The sequence below is a fragment of the Aptenodytes patagonicus genome, chromosome 9, assembly GCF_965638725.1.
Source record: "Aptenodytes patagonicus chromosome 9, bAptPat1.pri.cur, whole genome shotgun sequence".
NCBI classification, from domain to species: domain Eukaryota; kingdom Metazoa; phylum Chordata; class Aves; order Sphenisciformes; family Spheniscidae; genus Aptenodytes; species Aptenodytes patagonicus.
This window is the reverse complement of record NC_134957.1, coordinates 24,280,334-24,300,965: the sequence shown is the minus strand read 5'-3', so window position 1 is coordinate 24,300,965 and position 20,632 is coordinate 24,280,334. Positions and strand designations below refer to the sequence as shown.

The 20,632-nt window shown below is 49.3% G+C and overlaps 1 protein-coding gene across 10 annotated transcripts in view; it reads left to right on the top strand.

Moving 5' to 3' along the window:
- Positions 1–20,632, top strand: part of LOC143164656 (H(+)/Cl(-) exchange transporter 5) — a 43,678-nt gene that overhangs the window by 9,424 nt on the left and 13,622 nt on the right. For 3 of the 10 annotated variants that reach the window (XM_076347536.1, XM_076347537.1, XM_076347535.1), the window contains 3 exons: positions 6,906–7,055; positions 17,997–18,148; positions 20,425–20,524. In XM_076347536.1, coding sequence (XP_076203651.1) covers positions 6,923–7,055; positions 17,997–18,148; positions 20,425–20,524 — 385 coding nt within the window. In that variant the 5' untranslated portion in view covers positions 6,906–6,922. Of the gene's footprint in view, positions 1–1,801; positions 1,852–2,099; positions 2,122–3,772; positions 4,031–6,484; positions 6,507–6,905; positions 7,056–10,462; positions 10,630–11,578; positions 11,834–17,996; positions 18,149–20,424; positions 20,525–20,632 lie in introns of those variants that run through there. The other 7 variants (XM_076347542.1, XM_076347543.1, XM_076347540.1 and 4 more) reach the window with 7 other exon arrangements.

The following is a 20,632-nucleotide window of genomic DNA, read 5'->3' as shown; positions in this document are numbered from 1 at the left end:
CGCATCCTTGTCTCGTAACGTCTTTTTGCTCGTTGGTACCGCAGGAAAGAAAAGGAGCTCCTGCTCCTTTGTCGGAAAGGAAAGCAAGGTGCAGGAGCGAGAGGGTATCAGCTGTTTGCTTGAAGCCCTTTGTTCATGGGGTGACTCTCGGGAGCAGATCTTCCCAGGACTTGGACCCCCCTGTGCTCTTCTCCATCTCTTGTCTTCTCTGCAGCCCACGAGGTCCGCGGGCGGCTGGGCCGGCTCAGGCTCTGTAATGGCACTAACGAGCCTGGGCACTTTGTGGATATCCTTGGCCTTTGCTCTCCCGTCGGAAAGCCAGATGTTTCCAGAGTTCCCATCCTACTCCCTCTTGTTGCTTTTTTGTTTCCCCAGGCACTTGGAAAGTGCATTTCTGCTTGATTTTTGTTTAAATGTGCGCGTACCCGCGGATTAGGAGCAGCATGCGCAGTGTTTATGCATACAATGACTGCCAAAACTTTTCTCACAAATACCAGTTTTAGAAAGTTGTACAAGGCCTTTACCAAGGTAATGCCTTCCAGGTACTGATGGGGAAAACTAATTGCAAATTAGTATAGGAGTTGGGGTGGAACAACTCTGCGCTGCCTTGATTGCCATCTGAGTAACGAGGTCTTTATCTACGCGAGACATAGTGCCGTGTTCTCATTGGATCTGCTAGAAATAAATAGGGAAAAATAAATAGGTTCAAAGCCGTTAAAACTTCTTGCATTGTAAGTGTTTTCATGCTTATTGTGTGGAAAACGCCAGGAGAGAGGTCTTTGGTTGCTTGTTCTCCTCCTTCCTCTTCCTCCTCCAGGAAAACCAACACAAAAAAATCCACCCCGATCTGCCCTCTCGAGCAAACCCAAGGAGCTTTCCTGCAATGTGCCTTACGAGTATGTTTTGCTTCCCTAAAGTATTCTGACTGTGTGTAGCTGATGTGAGCTGTGGAAATTCCTGTTAAAGCAGCAGAAATGGGCTGCTTTTTTTTTTTTTCTTCTTATTTCTAGAAATCCCTTTTATGTAAGGCATCTGCAGCAGCAAACCATTTCTTTAATCAGTCGTGGATGATTGTGGGAGATTTTTAATCTAATAAATAAAATACTGGAACATCTTGCTTCTGGAGATACGCTTTTCTGGCAAGTATATGTGATTCTGTTAACAGTGCTCCCAGAAACAAGGTTTTATTCAGAAGCCAAGTGTAGTTACTCACGAGCTGAGGATGAAATCAGCTGTGATTGATGTTTGCCTCCACTCGAGTTTTCCACTGTACTGGGCTGAGTGGCATAAGCCGTGGGGAATGATGAATTATTCAAGAAGAGTGATGCTAATGCAGACTTAAGGACATCGGCTGTGTCTCTGTGCCTGTCAATACGTAAGCGTCCCGGGATGGCGGTGAATCCGATAACGCGCTGTATCAGCCCGACGTACGAAAGCGCCGGGGAAACCTGAAACGTCGCAGGGTTTGCACGCTGCTTTCTGGCGTTACCCGTGAAACGTGACAGCGCGTGTTACCTTGCTGGAAGGATGTGTCAGACCGGAGCATGGAATATCGTCTCCCCGGGGCCCCTGTGAGTACGTGCCAAAGAACAACAAGAGAACCCCAAACAAGCCCTAAAACAATTCGAGTCTTTGTGTTCGGCTTGTGTTGGTAGACTTCCCAGTTCCTCTGAAACCATCTATTGTTCCAGACCAGCTTGGCCGTGCAGCCCTTGCCTAATGCAAACAGCTCGCCCGGTGTTTGTTTGCCTTTGCTCAGACTGCCACCGAGGAGAGAGCCGAGCTGGGCTGCGGGGAGCGCGGGATGCTGCGGGGAGCTGTGGGCTGGAGCGGCAGGCTCCCGCCGGCCAGGTCAGCCTTGCACCCCCCGTGCGCTGGGGTAGGGTGGGGGGTTCTGTGCCCCCTGCTCCAGCCCGAGAGGGACAACTTCTCCAGTTCCCTGCTCCTCTGCTAGCGCTGGGCTGGGGGAGCCCCGGAGCCCCCCCTTGGCCACCCCGGGAAGGGAGCTGTCATCTCCTCGGGGGAGAGGAGGGGAATGGGAGAAGGGGACTGGTGCTCAAGGGTGAAGCAGTTGTCTGCTCTTCAGAGGAGAAACAGGCAAGCGGACAGCGAGAAGTGAATGTAGGTAAATAAATGCTTTTATGACTGTACACTTAAAACTCAATGGCAAAAGGCACGTCGATAATCTTAATTGAGCCACTAAACCCTTCTGTTAAGTGACTTATGTGCTGTTTATGAAACCAAGCCATTGCTAACAGCAGCATGTTTTATGTATTGGAAGAACATTTCATTTTTCCCTGAAGATATTTGTATGTCGCATAGTGCACCCGAAGGGAACTTAAAGACGGTGTGAACGATCCTCATCCGGCTCACCTGTTGGTGTAGTTTCATCTGTACAGAAGGGGAGACTGGTTGTAGTCATTTCAGACAGCAGGGAGAACTGGAGGAAGGAATGGCATAGAAAAACAGCATCACCTCTTTTATAAAGCTACAAAATGATACTTCCAAGGGTTCCACCGGTATCTGAACCCCGATTTGTTTTCAGATGAGGGCTGAAAACCTTGGAGCTCTTCTGTGAATGCTGCCTCCAACTTTGTATGCACTCTGGTTTGATTTTTTTTTTTAGCAGTTAAAGAAGAAATTACAATTGTTTTGTTTGTTTTTTGTGTTTTGGGGGTTTTCTTCCCTTTTTTTTTTTGGTAACATCAGTGCCCAGCCCTCTTGCAATTCACTTGGAAGTCTGCACATCGAGCCTGTGCCTGACAGGGCTACGTGTTTCGTGGGCTGGGATACGACGAAATCCAAACCAGCTCACTTAGTTGACCAGTGCACTGAAGTTTCTCTCTCGTGGAGTAACCTCCTCTGCTCTGAAAGGGAAACCTTTTTTTTTTATTTTTAAGGGCAAGGTGAGCCTCTGGGGTGATAATGTTGCAGCAAAGCCTTGCTCTGCTGGCTCCCAGCCAGGTACCTGGAGCATTGACATAACAGCTAAATGATACTTTTTTTTCTCTCCTTTCCTTTGTGTTTTCAGTTACAATTGGTCTATTCTATGTTTTTCCTTAGCTGTGTACCACTGGATCTGGTAATTGTGGGAAGGGATGTGCCTGCCCCTGTGAAGAGATGCTGTGGGGATGGGGAGAAAGAAGTGCCCTGGACTGTCAAAGCTCAGCTTAGATTTGCTGGTCTCTGAAAAAAGGACAGTCTTGTGACCTGGGCTTTGGTTTTTCAGATGAAATAGCCGCTAGGTGGTAAGCTCGCTCCTTCCCCCGCAGCAGCAATGACTCATGAAGGCAGCTGGTCAGGATTACTTCCCTGCTCCTTTTTAAGTTGTATTCTCCTGGTGCGATGTCTTTGCGGTGCTGGTGGAGCCGGAGCCAAGCCTCCCAAGCGAAAAAAACGCTGCGGGAACTTTTACCACGCTCTGACTCGGGAGGCGTTGGACCTGCGTGCTGGAAGGGCTGCTCCGAGCCCCCGCGTCGCTGGCTGGGGTCTCGGCGGACGCGAGAGTGGTGGCGGCGGTGCCGGAGCTCACCGGTGCCACAGCTCGCCGGTGCCACGGCTTGCTGGTCGCGCTCCTCTGGCTGCTGCCCCTGGCAGAGGGGAAGGGGCGACCGCGCTGGTGCCGCGGTGGCACTGGGACGGGTGCTGCGGCGAGGCTGGGGGGGGGCAGATTTGCTGGGTGTGCTGGTGATGTCGAAGCACGAAATGGGAAGAAGAGCCCGCAACGTCTGGTGTTGACTCAAAAGCGCTGCGAGGGCTGAAGCTACCATCACGGCAGAGGCTGGGGCTGGGCTTGCTCTGCGGGATGGCAGCGGGGTGCTCCGGCTTCCTGGTGGCGAGTGCTGTCATCTGAGTCACTTCCAGGCATCGTGGGGCCAACCCCGTCAGGTTTTGCTTCGTTGCTTCCCTTTGCTTGACTGCGATGGGAAAAACCAGGATGGACTGAAAAAGGCAGAGGAGGTGAATGGGAGCAGCTGGAGGAGGATGGCTTCTCACTCACACAAGCGCTGGGTGCGCCAGGAGCCTTTTGGTACGTACGCCTGCTGCGGGGGTGTCCCAGGCAGTGCCCCTGACCTGGTAGGAAAGAAGCAGCCGTTGCCCAATGAAGTATTGCGGTACATTAACGACATAGATAAGCATGAGAACTGTCTTTTTTTTTTTTCCCCCCTCTTTTTTCTTTGGTGCACATGGTTTAGCCTGGAAAGGCATTGCTCGTCCGTAGAGGGAGCGTTCTTGTAAGAAAAAGTGACTTAAACCTGGATCTCCAGGGACTGCTTTAGGACTTAGGAGAGAAGCGAGCACTGAATTATTGTCTTCTGTGTGCTTTTTGTGCTGCATACGTGCTGGGTGTTACCTGGTCTCTGCTGCGACTGGAAGGTGGTATGCTTGTTGGTGTGGTTTTGTTTTGTTAAGCTGTAATGAGAACAAACTTGGGGATGGACTGGGGGGAGCGGGAGGTGACATTGCTCCAGTTTTCAAACGGGGACTTCTGGCTGCCTGTGCTGGCAGTGTTGTGCCGCCTTCTCGGCTGAGGGACTCAGTCTCTGGCAGGGCTACGAATTTATGCTTTTTGTGCAAAGCAAATATGTGAATACAGACATATTTTAAACCTCCCCTCCCACATATATATATACACACACACACACAGAGTCTTATTGGAAAATACCTATAAAACTGTGTCATGCTGCAGACAAGCCCTGCGACACACAAGCACAGAGTTTATTTAGTTCTCTGCCGGGGTGAAACGCGCCATCCTTGCCTCCTGGGCTGGGAGCTGAGGTCCAGTGTGCTCCCTGGAAGCAGCTTACCGGAGGTGCACCGCAGCACTTTAATGAAATTTGATTATTTTTAGCTGGCAAATAATAGCTTTGAATTCCTCAGTTTCTCCTGCCTTCGGTTCTCTGTGCACGCTGATGCAGGACTGCAGCCCGCGCCGCCTCTGTGCTTTCGGAGTGTGCTAAAAGCGTTGCTGCTGGCAGGGCGGCGTGCGGCAGCTCACGTGCCTTCCCGAACACCCACTGCCCCTCGGCCAGTGCTCAGCACTTTCTTTACTGCTGTATTCTGCACCCGGTTTAATGAGTAAACAGGGCTTAAAAGTTAAGTAACATAGTGTTCCACAGAGTACGGCTCAGCAAAGAGCCCAGTGCGTCACTTCGTATGATGCCAAGACTTTTTTTTGTGTGGTGTGGTGGCTTTTTTTTTTTGGTAATAGGAAGTGCTTTCTGCAGAGTGTGTAATGCATACTGTTTAAAAGTGCTGGCTGGCTTTTTCCCTTCCTGAAATAAGGCTGAGCTGCATATTTGGTTCCTCTATAATTCTCTTGAAAAACATGTATGTTTGCAAGAGAAAAGCAAACATGGCCCATCATCTCATTGAGATGAAAAGAGTCCCACTTTCAGGTTGCAAGAGCTATTTTTGAGGCTGAGACCTAAATTTTTTTTCCAGTTTAGTTTATTATTATGTTTTCAGAGCTTGTGCTTTTGTAATTTCCCTGCCATCCTGGAGAAGAGGAGGAGAGACAACGGGTCTTGTGTCGTGGTCTGGCAGGGGCAGCTCCTTGAGATGGCTAGGTCTGCCAGCAGGTCAAGGGTACTTAATTAAGGTTATTTATGAAGTTTAATAGCACACTTCCAGATTGCATTTTGCAGCTTCATGTGTGGGTGGTTAAGAACTATTGTTCACTTGGGTTGTTTTGATAGTTTGCCTGCGTCTCGGAGAAGGACAGGTAGGTGAGCTTGGCACAGCTGGAGAGCACCACAGCTGCATTTCTGCTGCGAGGGTCCTTCCTCCGTGATGGGCTTTGCACAACGCTCTAGCAGTAAATACAAGGACACCGTGGGAGGTGAAATGGTCAAAAAAAGAGAGGAAAAAAAAGTCATTGCAAACCCGTTGAGAGCACATGCAGAGACTATTTAGAAAATACATCAGCGGATGTCACTTGCCTTGTCTAACGTGGTGTTGACCTGAGTCACTTTTTACCTGCTGTTAGAGTGGATTTCTAATTGCTCTGTCTGGTAGTGGTCAGCAGATGGAAATTGATTCACAGTCTTTGTGGGAAATACCAAGGAGAAAAAGGAAATACCTTGAGAGGCTTTTTAGACCAAGAACTTAGAAATATAATTGGTTTTCTATAGAGAAAAACATTATCTGAGGCATTCGGGCTGCTCTTGTGTTTGAGATCATAGTCGCAGAAGTTAGTGTTAACTTGTACACGATTATCAGATAGTGGACTTTGTATGACAATTTTCGAAATGATCCCGACCCCACCTCCAGCGGAGCCCTGATGCACCCGAGTGAAAGCCGTGGCGGTGGGTGACACGGGACAGCGCACCTGAGCTACGGGCAGCTGAGAACCGGGGCTGTTTCTAGTTTTTGGGGCGGTTGCTTGCAGTTTGTCGGTCTCATGGCCTTGATTAAGCCTGTCTCGTGGCTGGCAGCTGGTTATTCAAAATCCAGTTTGAGCCCTTTTCCAGCAGGCGGTGGATTGAGGAGTAGAGGATATGCGTGTAAGATCCCGTATTATGGAAGGATTTTCCTCTGTGAGGCTTAGCTTGGGTGTGCAAAGTTTTCTAAACCTGTTTTCTGTTAAGAACCTGGCCACCCTGTTGCTGCTGTGTTTGTATGTCTTTCCAGTTGAGTTCAGATGCCATACTGGGACTTGATGTTTGTTTCTGGCATGTGGCAACGTGAAATCTAGCGCAAGAGCTTTGCTTGGAGTTGTGAACATCCAGTTTTGTCCTGTTCTAGCCCAAACTTCAGGTGGTATCGCTGCATTTCTCCTTCACGTGGGAAGAGCAGTGCGGCCTCCTGGTCTTCAGGACAAAGTGTCAAGTGGGCGTCAGTCCAGTTGGCTTAGAAAATGAGTCTTCATGCTTGTGCCCTAAAAATTTTCCCTTTGCTCGCAGGTTTGGAAGCTCTGGCCATGGATCAGAAAGGCTATCGACGGGGGAGTTTCCAGAGCAGCACTAGTGATGAAGATATGCTGGAAATAGCAGGAGCATCTCTGGACTTCTCCATGGCAGACGATGACCCGCCGCTCGACAGGGAGATGGGAGGTAATACCCACGCATCTCTTCGCTTTCTGTCTTTCATAATGGCTTCTGGTAGGATTTCACGTTAATATTTTCTGTACGGGTCCCACTGGCCTCTGCCGAGGGTGGGAGTCTAGCGTTTCACGGCACCAGTATGAATAGTCTGCAGGATTCTGCACTGCGTTGCATCCATGAATAGACTTCTGCAGAACAGCTGAACGCTTGCTCACGTGCCACATTTGGCTCCCAGCATCGCTTTGTAACGGAGGCTGGTGGGAGGCGCGTGTTCCGTGCAAAGTAGAAAATCTCCTTAAAATGGTAAGAAGCGTGTGAGTGACTTTGTGGTGGTGGGGAGGCACTGCTTGTCTGTGTCCAGCAACCGAGCTGCCTGATCACGGGCTGTGTGCATCCAGTAACCTGTCAGAGGGGAAAACCGCTCTCTTAGCCATCTGTGTGGTTACTTCGCTATTAAAGGTATCCTCTCCCACCACTTTGCTTTTAGGGCTTCTGGATAGTCCTTTCTGGAGTTTTCAGAAATAGCTGCTGTAGGGAAGAGCTGGTCGTGCCACGAGGGAGGTGTCGTAAGTGTGATGGGCAGGGATGACAGCGCAGAGCGATTCCTAGGGGTTTGTGACATGAGCAGAAACTCCCCTCTCCCCTTCCCTTCTTCCTTACCTATAATTTTAAAGGTTGTCCGTCATGGAGAGAATCTCGAAATGTGACGGTGCAAAGGGGTTTGGTGCTGAGCTGGCACGCAGCCTGAGACGCTGGGCTTCCCCTGCCACCACTCGTCTGTCCAGAGAGGGTCTGTTGCCGCCGCCTCTGCTCTGAGCCTGAGGTTGTGAAATTAATGGGGGAGGGATGAATCTGCATGGTTTTGCTGAGCTTTGGCACTGGACCAGCAAGATCTGCCTGATTTTTGTCTTCCATGAATTATCATAAGTTAGTTTAAAAGCAGAAATACTTAATTTTGGACTTGCAAGCAGACTGCAAGTCTCCATGACTTCCCATAAACCTTCTTGTCCTCCTCTTCCCCCACCCCTGTTTAATGTAGGGCAAAAATTAAGAAGAAATCCTTCTGTTTTGCTTCTCAACTATGTGGTCTGCCTCCAGGTAGTGCAAATGAAGACAGACTTCCTCAAATGTCGCCTGTCAGTAGCCAAAGCGACCAGATCTTCTGCTGCTGGAGATCCTATAAGGAGCATGTGATTCCCCCCCCCCCCCCACTTGGCTTGGTCCCTCTCACCACTTTCAGGCTCAAGCGGAGGAAGGATCACTGTGTTTTTGTAGCGGTTGCATTAACTGAGTGATAAGCATTGGTTTGTGCTTAAAAACCCTCTGTTCACGCGCAAAGGGGACGCATGGAAGATTTGCATCCCGAGTGTGTTGTCTCCTGGGTTCCGTCCAACGCGAAGGAGGGTGGCTGGTACACAGGGGTCAGCTGCGGCGCAGATAGCGGGCAGTGTGCTCGCTCCAACCTGACCCGGTGGTGGAAGTGACTTTTAGAACTGGGCACGTCGGGGAGTCCACTTCAAAACTCCTCGCACAGAGCTTGAAATAATGACTTGTGACCGAATTTACTTCTGAAGATCTATTAATTACTAGAATGTGCAGAATTAGGTACATAGAAATAATCACATGTTGGTAGGGGAATTGTAAGTTCATGTTCTCTTACCTGCTGGTGAGAACTGCTTTTTCTACAGCCATTGGGGTACCAGCTGTCTGAAGTTAAACGTGTGCTCACGTTTAATATTTAGAGAGAAGGAGCTGAATTCTTTAACTTCTTGTAAGGAAATTATTATTCTATGGAGCTTAGAAGCAGCGGTGGGTAATTTGAGCTGAGTTTAATTTTGCTGCTGGCCTGAAACAGCACTCGGTTGTTTCCCTCCTTGCTTAAATAGACTTTTCCTGTCTCTGCTCAGGGTGTTTGAAGGCCTGTGGCTCCTTCTCTGAAAGAAGCGGGGGTCCGCCCCGCTGGCACGTGCGGCTTGGAGTGATGGTGGGGGGCTGCCCTAAACCTGGTGGCAGAGAGGAGCGGTCCCCCTGAAAGAGGCTCTCTCTGTCGGCAGGATGCTTAAGTCCTCGGGGGGTGTGTGTGTGTGTGTGTGTGTTTGACACACAAGTAAAAGAGGAAATTTAAAAGGGGGAAGAGTTGCTTGCCCAAATACCAGTTTCAGTTCACTCTACAAATTTCCCCTACTGACTTCAGGAAATGTTTGCTGGCAAATGTTTGGGTGCCGGGCCCGCAACCTGAAGATGCGGTGGCACAGGCTTGACCGGAGCTGGAGAGGTGGTAACTGAGGTTCTGCCATGGTGGAGTTGGCTCCAAACCTCTGGCTGGGACCCGCTGCCTTTGCTGTCTGGCGTGTTGTCGGATGGGGGTGAGTTAATGACACCTTCTGGAACCAGAACTCAGCCCTCTCTTACCACCTTCTCCAAGACTGTCAAACTCTCCTGCAAGAGTGGTGGCATCTCACGTTGAAAAAACAGCCACAACTGGAGCTTATAGATCCTGTCAAGTGTCCAGAGGAGGAAGGGTCACCTGCTGCTTGGTAGATTTGTGAATCTGGAGTGCATTTGGCAGCCAGTGCTCCTCCGTGCTTCCTTACGAGCCCTTGACTAATGAGTGACAGGACTCTCATACTGTGTCAGATCCCCGTTGGGAACCACCAGCCTTGCCTGCTGCCTGGAACACAGGATGCTTGTGTTGAAAAGTATCTTCACGTAGGATCTAGACTGACTATGAGACTCTGTTCCTAACTGCTATTTTCAAGAATGCATCTGATTCCCAAAGGCTGGAGCTCTTTAAGACCTTGAGTCAAAATGTGGATATTCCAAGCACGTCAGGCTTCGTTCAGTCAAAACGATTTAAAATGGACTGCAGTGGCTTTTCATGCCTGCTACTGTGCTGTTTGTGTTGTTGAAAACTCACTATGAGTAGCACATTCTCTCACTCTTATCTTCTCTGGTTTGGACTTCAGCATTTCGTCAATAAAAGGTAACAGATAAGACTTCCCTTGACTCCCCTTCTCCTCCCCCCCCCCCCCTCCCCCCCCCCCCCCCCCCCCCCGTTAAGTTGTGCTTGGGAATCAAACTTGGCTTTTTGATAAAATCCCCTGATACTTTTCTAGTTTTCCTTGTTGTACCGATGTGATGGTATTACGCCAGGCAGCAAGTGAATCTTAGCGGTGCTTTCTTGAAGTTGCAGGGTTGGTGAAGCTTAGTGTCATATGGATTTTTGTTTTTATCCACTAGCCCTTCCTTGTCTGTGCTCCCCAGACGTGCTTGCTCTATGCAATGGGAGGTGGAGGTGGGTGGCGTAGCTAGCTGCAGCACTGGGGGTGGCCAGCTGGCTGCTGCTCTCAGAAGGATTCAATACCTTTCCTCGGTTTGCTAGCCAGGGGATTTCACTCAACTGCTGCACCTCTGGCAGGTTAGACTAATTGACCCATCCGTTAGAAGTGCTAAAGGGCCAACCTCTGAGAACGATCCCTGAGCTGGGAGATGTCTCCCCTGGCCTTTTTCTTCAGCCGCCTTCCTCCTTGACCTCCAGCCAGAAGCCCACGATTGTCGGAGCAGCCTCCGGCCAGCATATCAGGTGAGACCAAAGTCAACGTTTGCTAGGGTGTAGTGTTTCAGACTTGCCGGGCAATGTTTAAATGACAAGCTATCACTAGCAAATTGGAGCGAGAAGAACTTAATCACCAGCCCCTTTGAGCTCTTATGTACATTGAATGGCAAGATAAAGAGTGCTCATGGGGCCGGGGAGGGGTTGGGGAAAGCACTCTGAAGTATTGCCTATGCAGAGAGGACAAAAGAAAAATTCAGGGCTTGCCTGCCTGCCTTCTGGAAAGACAGTGAGCGAAGAGCATGGCTACTAGCCGTTTAGCAAGCAAAATGTCAACTGGGTGGGAAAAGAGAGCGTTTTGGGTTTTTTTTTTTCAGTACATCTGTGACTGACCCACCAATGTCAGGAGACTCCGTTGATAAATGCGTGTTTTCCTGTGCTGCAGCTTGACTTGGTCCAGACCGTTGAAAACGTGCAGGTGCAGAGCAGGGTATGTCCCAGGCTGGTGTGCCAGGAGCATCACCGGTCTGACGTGGTTAACTGGGCGCTTGTGTCTGGGGCGTCCCCCCCCCCCAGACAGACTGCGGGTGAGGCGGTTAAGTGCCGGGTTTGCCAGATCTTTGGGGTTGGACTGTCCGGGGTAAAGGGGATCTGGAGGTCTGAGTGCATAGCTTTAACCTGCCTGACTTCTAGGGCTTATGAGAGCAAAGAGCGTTAGCAACGAGCTATTCTCCATCTTAAAGCCCTTGCGCAGTCAGCTTCAGCTGTCTGCAATGCTGAGTCTGTGCAGCACAGCAAACGGGCAGATTTTAGTCCTGGGGAATATATTCTGCCAGATAAAACGTCCTGAGCGCTGCGAGAGCGGCTCCGCTCGCAGCTTCGGGGTGCAGCCTCTGTTCTGTGCCTATCGGGAGTCACGATCCCTGGACGTAGCCAGCTTTCTCTGTCCTTGCCTGCCTGCCTGCAAGCGCGAACCTCTCCCTGTGCCGCTCAAATCCTGCCTCTTCCAGCGAGGTGCAAGGGCCGGCTCATGTGACGGCCGCCAGTGACGACACGCCGGGCGTGCGGGGAGGGCCCAGCGCTGCTGCGGACTCGTCTTTGGCCGAGTCCGGAGGAAAAGGATGCAGCAAGTGCCGCTGTAAGACGAAAGAGCGCCTGCCGTCCCTCGATCGGTGCGGCCATGGGACGGACGGGCTCCCGAAGGCGCTCCTGCGGGAGGAGTGGCTGAGCGAGGGTGAGGAGACCCCTTCCAGGGAGGAGAGGGGACGCGATCCAAGGGGGAACGTGTCTGTCTGCGGACGCACGTTGCGGAGGCTGCGGAGCAGCAGCAAACTGCTGGCGGCGGCTCCAAAGCTGCTCCCGCTCCTCTGCTGGGATGAAGGGGTGGTTGGGCAGGGCGAGCAGCCGGGGTGGTCTGTTGGATTTCTGCTGTGTAATGGTTGGTTGTTTACTGCCAGTCTCCCTTTTGTCTGCAAAACCCTTTCTTTTTCCAGATTTGCTAGAGCAAGGGAAGCGGTGTGGAGGCAGACCTCTCCCAGGTGCTGTTGCTGTCATCTTGCTGTGCTGGCAGGACAATTAATAAAGCCCTGTGGATTTGCTGTACTGCAAGTGACAGATTTGCAGTAACTTTAACAAGCACTGCCTTTTTTTTTTTTTTTTTAAGCCAGGCAGACTCTCTAAAGAGGAGCATTAACCCATCTTGGGGAGAAGAGGTGATCAAAACGCTAACAAATCTGTGTTTAAAAAAATGAATTGTACTTCTCTAACAGGGTTGCATTTAACTTGCTGTCTCTAGGCATTAAATACTGATTTAGAGATCCATACATTAGGAACTGGGGAGACCTGTACGATCATCTTGATTGTGTTTCGACAAGGCATTACTGAGCTCATTTTCTTCCTTTATTCCTATCTGGTTATCCTAGGATCCTTGATTTGCAACAAGTCAAGGCAGGAAATAGGATCTTGATAAATATTTATGGCCGTCAGCCATTTTATAGTTTGGGATTACTCCTGGAAAAAATATAAGGACATTTTCTCATTATCTTCTGTCAAATGGACAGCTTATCTGCTTACATGGCTGTGAAATTGCCGTGTACGGCTGGAGACCTTGGGGTTCTGATTTTGCAATATAAACCCCTGCTGCTTTAGGGACGGCAGGCTGGGCTGAATGGGGTCAGTGTCTGGAGAGCAGGATCAGTCTCCAAACTGCACCTGGCTGGTCCCGAGCGTGCGAGTCATGTCAGACCATCCCTTCTGCACTTGGCCTCGTTGCGAGATCCCCTGTGCAGCTGCGGGTTGTGGTATGGATGGGATCATGTGGACTGGTACCGGTGGGACTTTCGGTGCTGTATGTCAGGGTATTGCTGAGGATGTGATGACCTGCAGCCCCTCTCGCGTTGCAGGGCAGTGCTGTGTGCTGACTTTGTTCCCTCGGGGTCTTGTTCATGTTGCTCTGTGGCAGCTCTGAGCTGGGAGAGTGTTCCCAGGACAGCTAAAAGTCGCTGGTCTGGGCAGTTATTCCAGAAGAGTGAGCAAGGAATGACCCTGATCTCATCTTCTTGCAGAAAATACTTCTCAAAGTAGTCTGTTAGCTAGGTTTCACACTGCTTTATTAATACTTTTTTTTTAGGACAACTGTATCTTTTTATCTTTAGGAAGGATTGCGGTAGGTGTGCCAAAATAAAATTGAACAGACAGTGAAAGCCTGCTGTCTGCAGCATGGAGACAGGAATTGTTGTAGCACTTCTAGAAGAGTTGGTCATTCCTGTAGAAACAAAAGCAAACTCTTCTGGCTGGGCTGCTTGGCTTTGAGAGGTGAGTGTGCAGGAGATAGTTGTTCATCTTCTCTTTCTCAAGGTAGACCCAATGTTGTCTTCTGCATTGCTGGGCTTGGTAGAAACCTGTCACCCACACTTAGCAAAGCCTCAAAGACACACACCCACCCCCAGAGCCACCTCATTACTTGTATTTGAAGCTGCTGTAAAAGTGATGCAGCCTTGGTGGTTCCCTTGTCTGGGGGATGCAGCTAAAACGAATGCCTGGATGGGTGCTGGCTTTCCGTAATGCTGTTACCAACAGTCAGTAACCACCCCTCCACCCCCAAATTTATATTTCAGCTTTTCCAGAAAAGCAGCCGCTATCTAAGCGAGGATGTTAAAAGGCCACGGTAATGTGAGAGGGGACCCTGGAAATGGGACTTGGACCAAAGTGAGCAAGCTGGTGGCCGTGGTGAGAACGTCTGGTATGCCACAGAGTGGCCCAGATGGGCGTTGGGATGTTGTGCGGTCTGGGAGGTAGTGGCATGCTCGCAGCCCGGTGCCACCATCGAACTGACGTGCTGGATCACACCCTGGCTTGCCTCCCTGGTTCAGTTGCTCTGCTACGGTCACGGTCTCCACGTTCGTGGTCTTTGCTGTGAAGATCTGCAGCTCTGAACTGTAGGTGCGACTTGATTGAGGTGTGGTTGACTGGGATGATGCCTCGTCTTGTCCCCTATATCAAATAACGGCTTCAGAGGGGGGTTGTTGCCTTGAGAGGCTGTGGGGAAGCACTCATCCAGACGGCTTTATACAGGTAAGCAGGCTTGCAGGAGGATTTGCTGGTATCTCAGCGCTGTAAGTGCTGAACCTGGTTGCCTATTGTTGTTAGGATGATTTATTTAAGGAGGTTTTGGTCCATCAGATTTGTAGATAGTGCTTGGGATTTCCAGTGGGGATATTTGAACAGGGAGGTCTCTGAAAGCGTTGGCACCAGCTTGTGTATTTCCAAGCTGTTGGCCTCATAAGTGCAAAAATGTTGTTAAAAACAGAGTAATTCCTCGAGGCTCTCAGCAAATGTGCCCCATTTTCTTTACAGTGCAAGTTGGGCAGGTGGGGCTCACCATCTGTACACTCACCACTTGGGAAGATCTCTGGAGAACTTCAGTTAACCTTTTTTTGTCCCAAATGAAGCAAGGAGCCTTTTTTAAGTGGGTTATTTTGTGGTAGTTGTCAGTTATGCTACATGACTCATCTTGTTTTCTGCGGGTTTTTCTCTGTTAAGAGGCAGCTGTGCCAATCTGGGAAATGGGCTTGGAAAGACATCATAGGTCTCTTTTCCCCTCTCTTCCTTTTAGATGATGGGGTAGAGAGCAATTGTTCGAATTCCTTACTTCTGAAGACATCTTTGCCCTGGTGGTATCTACAACCTAAATATGCTAAATGAAATATTAAATGTTATCTTTCTGTATGGGAGTTTTAATACTCCTCTTCCCTACCACCTTTCAATTTTGGCTTGGATTTTGGGTTTTGTGTCTTTTTTCTTCTGGATGACTGTAAACACTTAGTGTCTTACTGATTAGATTTACTCTCCTGCCCAGGTCTGAAAAACCAGCCTCCCTACTCGTGTCTCCGTGTGTATGCCCTTGAAACCTTTTGTAGCAGCATATTGCTGGAGGAAGAACATGCACGGTGTATGTTCTACTGGTATGGATTACTAGGAGTATGTGAACTCACGCTTGCTCTGCGGAGCATACGGGGGGTACAAGTGGCTTCGGTGTTCTGTGGATTGCCAAGTGAATGATCTGTGATTATTTAAAGCTGGGGTTCCCAACTCAGGTGAGAAATGGGCTACTGAGGACTTCCAGTCTCTCACTGCTTTCTCATAGATTTTCTGTGCTCCACTGCTCTTTGGTTTGCTGCCGGCTGGCAACCGCTTACTGAGATTGCTCAACGTGCATGTTAGCTGGCTGGCAGCACCTTACTCTTCTCCTTTTCCGACCAGCAATATATGTTGTACAAGACTGTTTTAAGAGGTCTTCAGAGCTGGGATGTCAGGGAGTTCATCTGTGCAACTCCCCGCTGCTTTACAGCTTGTTGCACAGCTCCGTTCTCTGCCCCCTCCAAACACAAGAGTGCGACGACTGCGTCTCGCTGGTGTGCCGTCTTCCCGGACGCAGCAGGTAGAGGCAGGCTGTAGGTGCAAAAGGAGGGGTTATCAGTTGCGTCCTTCTCTCCTTCACATGCATCAGTTGTGTCCTTTCCTCCTCCGTTTCTTAAACAGAAAGGTTGTGCGCAGCAGGTAGTCTGGTAGGTCGCTGCTGGCTTCTTGTAGGGGCATCAGAAGATGCCCGTATAACTTGGTGCGTACTGGACATCTCCAGAATGTGCATTTGTAATCAGCCGGGCTCTATGTAGAAAACTTACTGCCCTGCCTCCAGTTTGCTTATAACAGAAAAGGTCTTCTCCTGGGCTTGGTTTGGATCACAGCTGTGTCAGCGTGGGAAGGCTGCTGTGCCGAAGAGCGCAAGTCCTGCAAACGAGGGGATTGTCATCTAGCAGCTCTCAGCAGCCCTTCCTGGTGCGTGTGCTTTTGTAATGGTGATTTCCCTTTAGTGTGGTTTTAGTTTTTAGAAATGAAAAAAAAAAAAACCAAACCCCAAAAGAAACAGATAGCATCATAGCAGGTGTAAAGCTTAGGAGGTCTCCAGCTGTCAGGGCTGTAGAGAGCCTTTGGGAGTGAGAGTAGCCTGAAAGGCTTCTTAAGGGAGTTACAAAACTAGTATTCAGTGTGTGAAGTAGTGTCACTTATATTTTCTGAGGGCACTTTTGCGCAGGGGATAATAGACTGCAGGGCACCTTTCATCTCCACTGAAATTTAACAGTGTTTCTTGGAGAAACCCAGGGAATTTTTGCCCTTTCAGCATTCGGTGGCTTAGAAAGAAAAATATATGGAGTAATTACTGAAGGGTTCTATTGGTGTTGACTTGGAGCAGGGGCCTTGGTGCTTGCACGAGCAAAGGAATGAAGCTTGGGCTGAATTGCACAGAAAAACTTGTTCCATGTCAATTAAACTGTCAAGAAAACTGCTTGATTTCCTTGGATAAGGTTTAAAAGACCTTTGCTTTGTTTTTTTTCCTCGATGTATTTCAATACCTTCTTCAAACTGCTTGCAAGGGGCTTTAAGAAACCTGTTTTTAAAGGAGCAAGTGTTACATTAATGGGGGTTTTAAAGGTTCTTTTCGGATCAAAGATGCTCAATATTTTGTTCTAGGAGCAAGTGAAAGCAGGAATAGATTCATGGATGTTTTCCAGGTGGAAGAGATTTAAATGCATTTCCCAGGGCAGGTAAAATCCCCTCGGGTCCAAGGCTTCTGCCCGGGATGCCGCGAGGGCAGGCTGTGCTCCGCCGTCTCCGGCTCAGCCGCCCTCTCCTCTGGGGTACCGGGGCGCAGCCGGGTGCTCCGGCGGGGGGGTAGCACGCAGCAGACGGACGGGCTGGAAGGAGGCCGAACGTCAGCTTGGCTGGGAACTGGCCGTAAACTGAGCACCTGGGGACGTGGAGACAACATTAACCCACCGGATCTGACCCGTTTTCTACGCTGGGGTCCAGGACTAGGGGGGTTGTACTGGGAGATCTTTAAAGGTCCCTTCCAACCCAAATCGTTCAACGATTCTGTGATTAATGGATTTATTTTCTTGGCAGAGGATGGCGGAACTGGGGGGAATGACACTTCGGAGGCTTTGCTTTGCTTGGAAGCATGGCTTTGTGCCACGCGAAGCCCTTGTATGTTGTCTTCAGACGGACCTGGCTGGCCAACCCTCGTCACGCTGTAGATTAGTAGTTTCCTGTAGGCCCTCGCGTTACCCTGCCCCACGCCCTTGGTCTGTGCTCTTAACTGTGAAGAGACTGTCTTGTGACCAAAATTTGGGGAACGTACATCCACACTACGCGTCATTTTCCATGGGCTGGAGCAGGTTAGACAGAAGGTTGAGTGGTTTGGCCGAGTTTGTTTCACCTGAGGGGAGGCTGCGAGCCCCAATTTGGTATCTTCCCAAGCCCCCATTTGGTACTGCTTTCTGCTTTTCAGGCCCTCCTGCCCCGCCCCCCCCCCCCCCCCCCCCCCCGGCGACAGGGGGGGTCGGATGCTTTGCTTCCCCTGTCTCCCTGCTCCCATCCATAGCTCTCCTGCCCTTCCTGCTCTCGTCTTCACTAGATCCACCTGGGACTCCCTCCAGCTCTGCCGGGGGTCTCAAATACTCACCTTCTCCTCTCCCTCTCCCCTCTGCTTTCCTCAAATGGCAAAATATCGTCATGGCAAGTCCTGGATTTAGGGAGAAGTTAATTAACACCTAGATGCTAGTGTTGATTTACTTTGGTTCCTAAACAGTCGTTTCCAGGAACAACCCCATCTCTACGTGAACTGCTGGAGCTGGGGAAGGGCGTACCCGCGCTGCCCATCGCTGGGAGGCTCGCTTGGGGTATTTAGCTCAAGGAACAGCTCGTTAGCTCTTTGCTTCCACTGAAATCTGTGGTTTTCCCCCTAAGTTAGTGTTTTGGTGATGTGTTTGGTTTTTTATTTTTCCTAAAAAGGGGGAAAACTGAGAAATGCTCAGTTTTCCCCCTTCCTCCCCCACCAGGATTTTCCTCATATAATGGAGGAGGGATGAACGGCACAAGCACAATGATGGATTTCCTGGAGGAACCTCTTCCCGGTGTGGGCACCTACGAAGATTTTAACACTATAGATTGGGTGCGAGAGAAGTCCAGGGACCGGGACAGGCACAGAGAGGTAAAATTTCTTGCTACTCCTTGCTGGCACGGAAGGCAGAATAATTAACTTGCTAGAGCTAATCTTAGTTCTGATTGCCGGACTAGGGAGGCACTTACTAGAGAGACACCTAGGATGGAGGGATTGCCCTTAGGGTGGGAACTGTGAGCCTCTCGGCAGGATCTTTAATTTGAGGAAAAGGAACGCTAAATTGAACGTGTTGCAGTTTATCAGTTGCTACTTCTCTTCTGAAGGCTTTTATTTATTTAAAAAGCTTTAGTGGATTTCTGATACACATCTTAAATGCATTAATGGCACATTGTCTTATGCCATGTTAAACTTGCTTGAGACTGAAGCGTAGTAAAACCTGCAGTCCTACTCATGGAAGGTACATGCATTATTTGGAACAATTACAATGCTATTGCATGGTTTATAATGGAAGATTTTAAGCACCCGTGATCCCATTTATTGATAAAGACACAGGCTGTTTTTCTGCTCACGCAGTTGCGCTTGTGAATGTTACTCTTTCTATTGGAATTTTTTTGTGCTGTGTGTTTGAGAAAACGAAGTGCAATTCTTTCAGAATTCATTCCCAGGACTTCAGTGCTCTCTGCAATTAAAGGAATCTGCTTAGAAAGCAAGGGATGCTTTAAATAAAGTACCAATGTCCCCAGCATGCTCCTGATTCACGAGAAACCCTTGCTGGCAGAACTCTCGTAGGGTGATGACTGAACTCAACTTCTCTGTTTGCTTGCCAAAATCTTCTTTAAATTTTTTTTTTCCCTGAGCTTCACAAAACAACTTGTGTCTTAATAACAGTGCACAAACTGAACACAGTCGCTGCTCAGTGTGTGACTACATACAATACAGTATAATGCCCAAACTTGAGCAAGCACAGACCCAATTAAGGGGCTCCATGCCCCCACTACCCCCTGCCCAAAAAACTGTTCCCATCTGTGGTAAGAGTGTGGTAAGAGTACAAACCCAAAAGACTTCTCACATGTATGCCCCCACGCACAGATGTATGGATACAAAGGTGATGCCCATCAGCGTGCAACAGGGCTATCTATTTCCTATCTGCAGAGAGATGGTTGTATAAAAAGAACGCTTCTGTCTTTATCGGAAGAAGTTGAAATCGGGTCAGGGCAGAAGTTACTGCTGGCCAAAGAGGTGTAGGGTTGGTCCAATGGAAAGAAATATAAAGGAAATAGTTTTGGCACCCACCCCAACCCCTGCCTTGATTCACTAGCAGTTCTACTCATGATCAGTGCGGCATTTGAAAGACAAAAATCCAGAGGAAAAAACCAAACGACGCTCATTCAGGCAGAAAGGATTCTTACTTTATTTATTCCTCATTTAGTGAGTATTAGTTATTTGCATCAATGTGCCTTTTTATCTGGGAAGAATAGTGGTGTACTGGAATGCTTCCCTTGGGAGAGGCGGCCGGGGGTAATCAGGGCACACAATAGCTGTTCTGTCACCCTTTTGTCCGCCTGTCAAGAGCAGTGAGACTGACAGGCTTCAGCCGTCCCTGCCAGACGCAGACAGACCGGGGCCAGAGCCTCTGAGGAGTTCACCCTCCTGGGGCGTCTTGGACGGGTCTGAGTCCTGCTTCCCAGTGCCACCGGCACAGCCTGGTTCCCAGCCTGACCGTTCCTCTGCGTTTGGTATTAAACCTGCGACCCCCCTCGTGTCTGGCTGAGCAGCGCTTGGCAGAGTCTCCCCTGCTCAAAGCAACATCTCGTTTGTACTACAGATGCTGAGGCAGTAGCTGGAGACTGTGGAACGCTGGTGACAGCTTCTGTTTGCTCTCACAGTTGGTGGGCATCAATACCCACGAGGTGGTATTGATAAATTGCTGGGGGCAAAGTGCTTGAACGGTTTCTTCAGTGTCCAGATTTGCTTGTGGCATCAGGATATTGGTAACTTGCTATTACTAACAAGTAGTGGCTTTAAAAGATTAAGGGATGAATTTTGTCTTGTTTTTATGCAGAAGACATCTAGGAGGAAAGCGTTACTTGAATACTTTATTTTTTGCTGGGAAAAATGGAAATATCCTTGATCTGTTCTTGTACATCTCCTAACCAGAGCTGCATTTACTGTTCCAGCTGTAAGAGCAGACACTGCCTGATGCTTTTTCTCTCGCCCCTCGAAGCAGAATGTCATGATAACTGTTGTTTTGAATGTTAGGGGCTATCTTCCACTAACAGCATCACCATGTAGTTTTTAGAGCCTTTACACCAAAGTAGATCAGTGTCTTAACAGATTGTTGTTTCTTCTTGAAAAAACTTTTCTAGATCACCAGTAGAAGTAAAGAGTCCACATGGGCACTGATACACAGCGTGAGCGATGCCTTTTCTGGCTGGTTGTTGATGCTTCTCATTGGGTTGTTGGCAGGTAAGAGCAAACCTCAATTTAAAACTAAGTCCTGGTTCTGCACTGCAGCATCAGGATCGATTCCTCCCGCAAACCCTGGCAGATCGCTGGAGCAGGAGATTTTTGTCC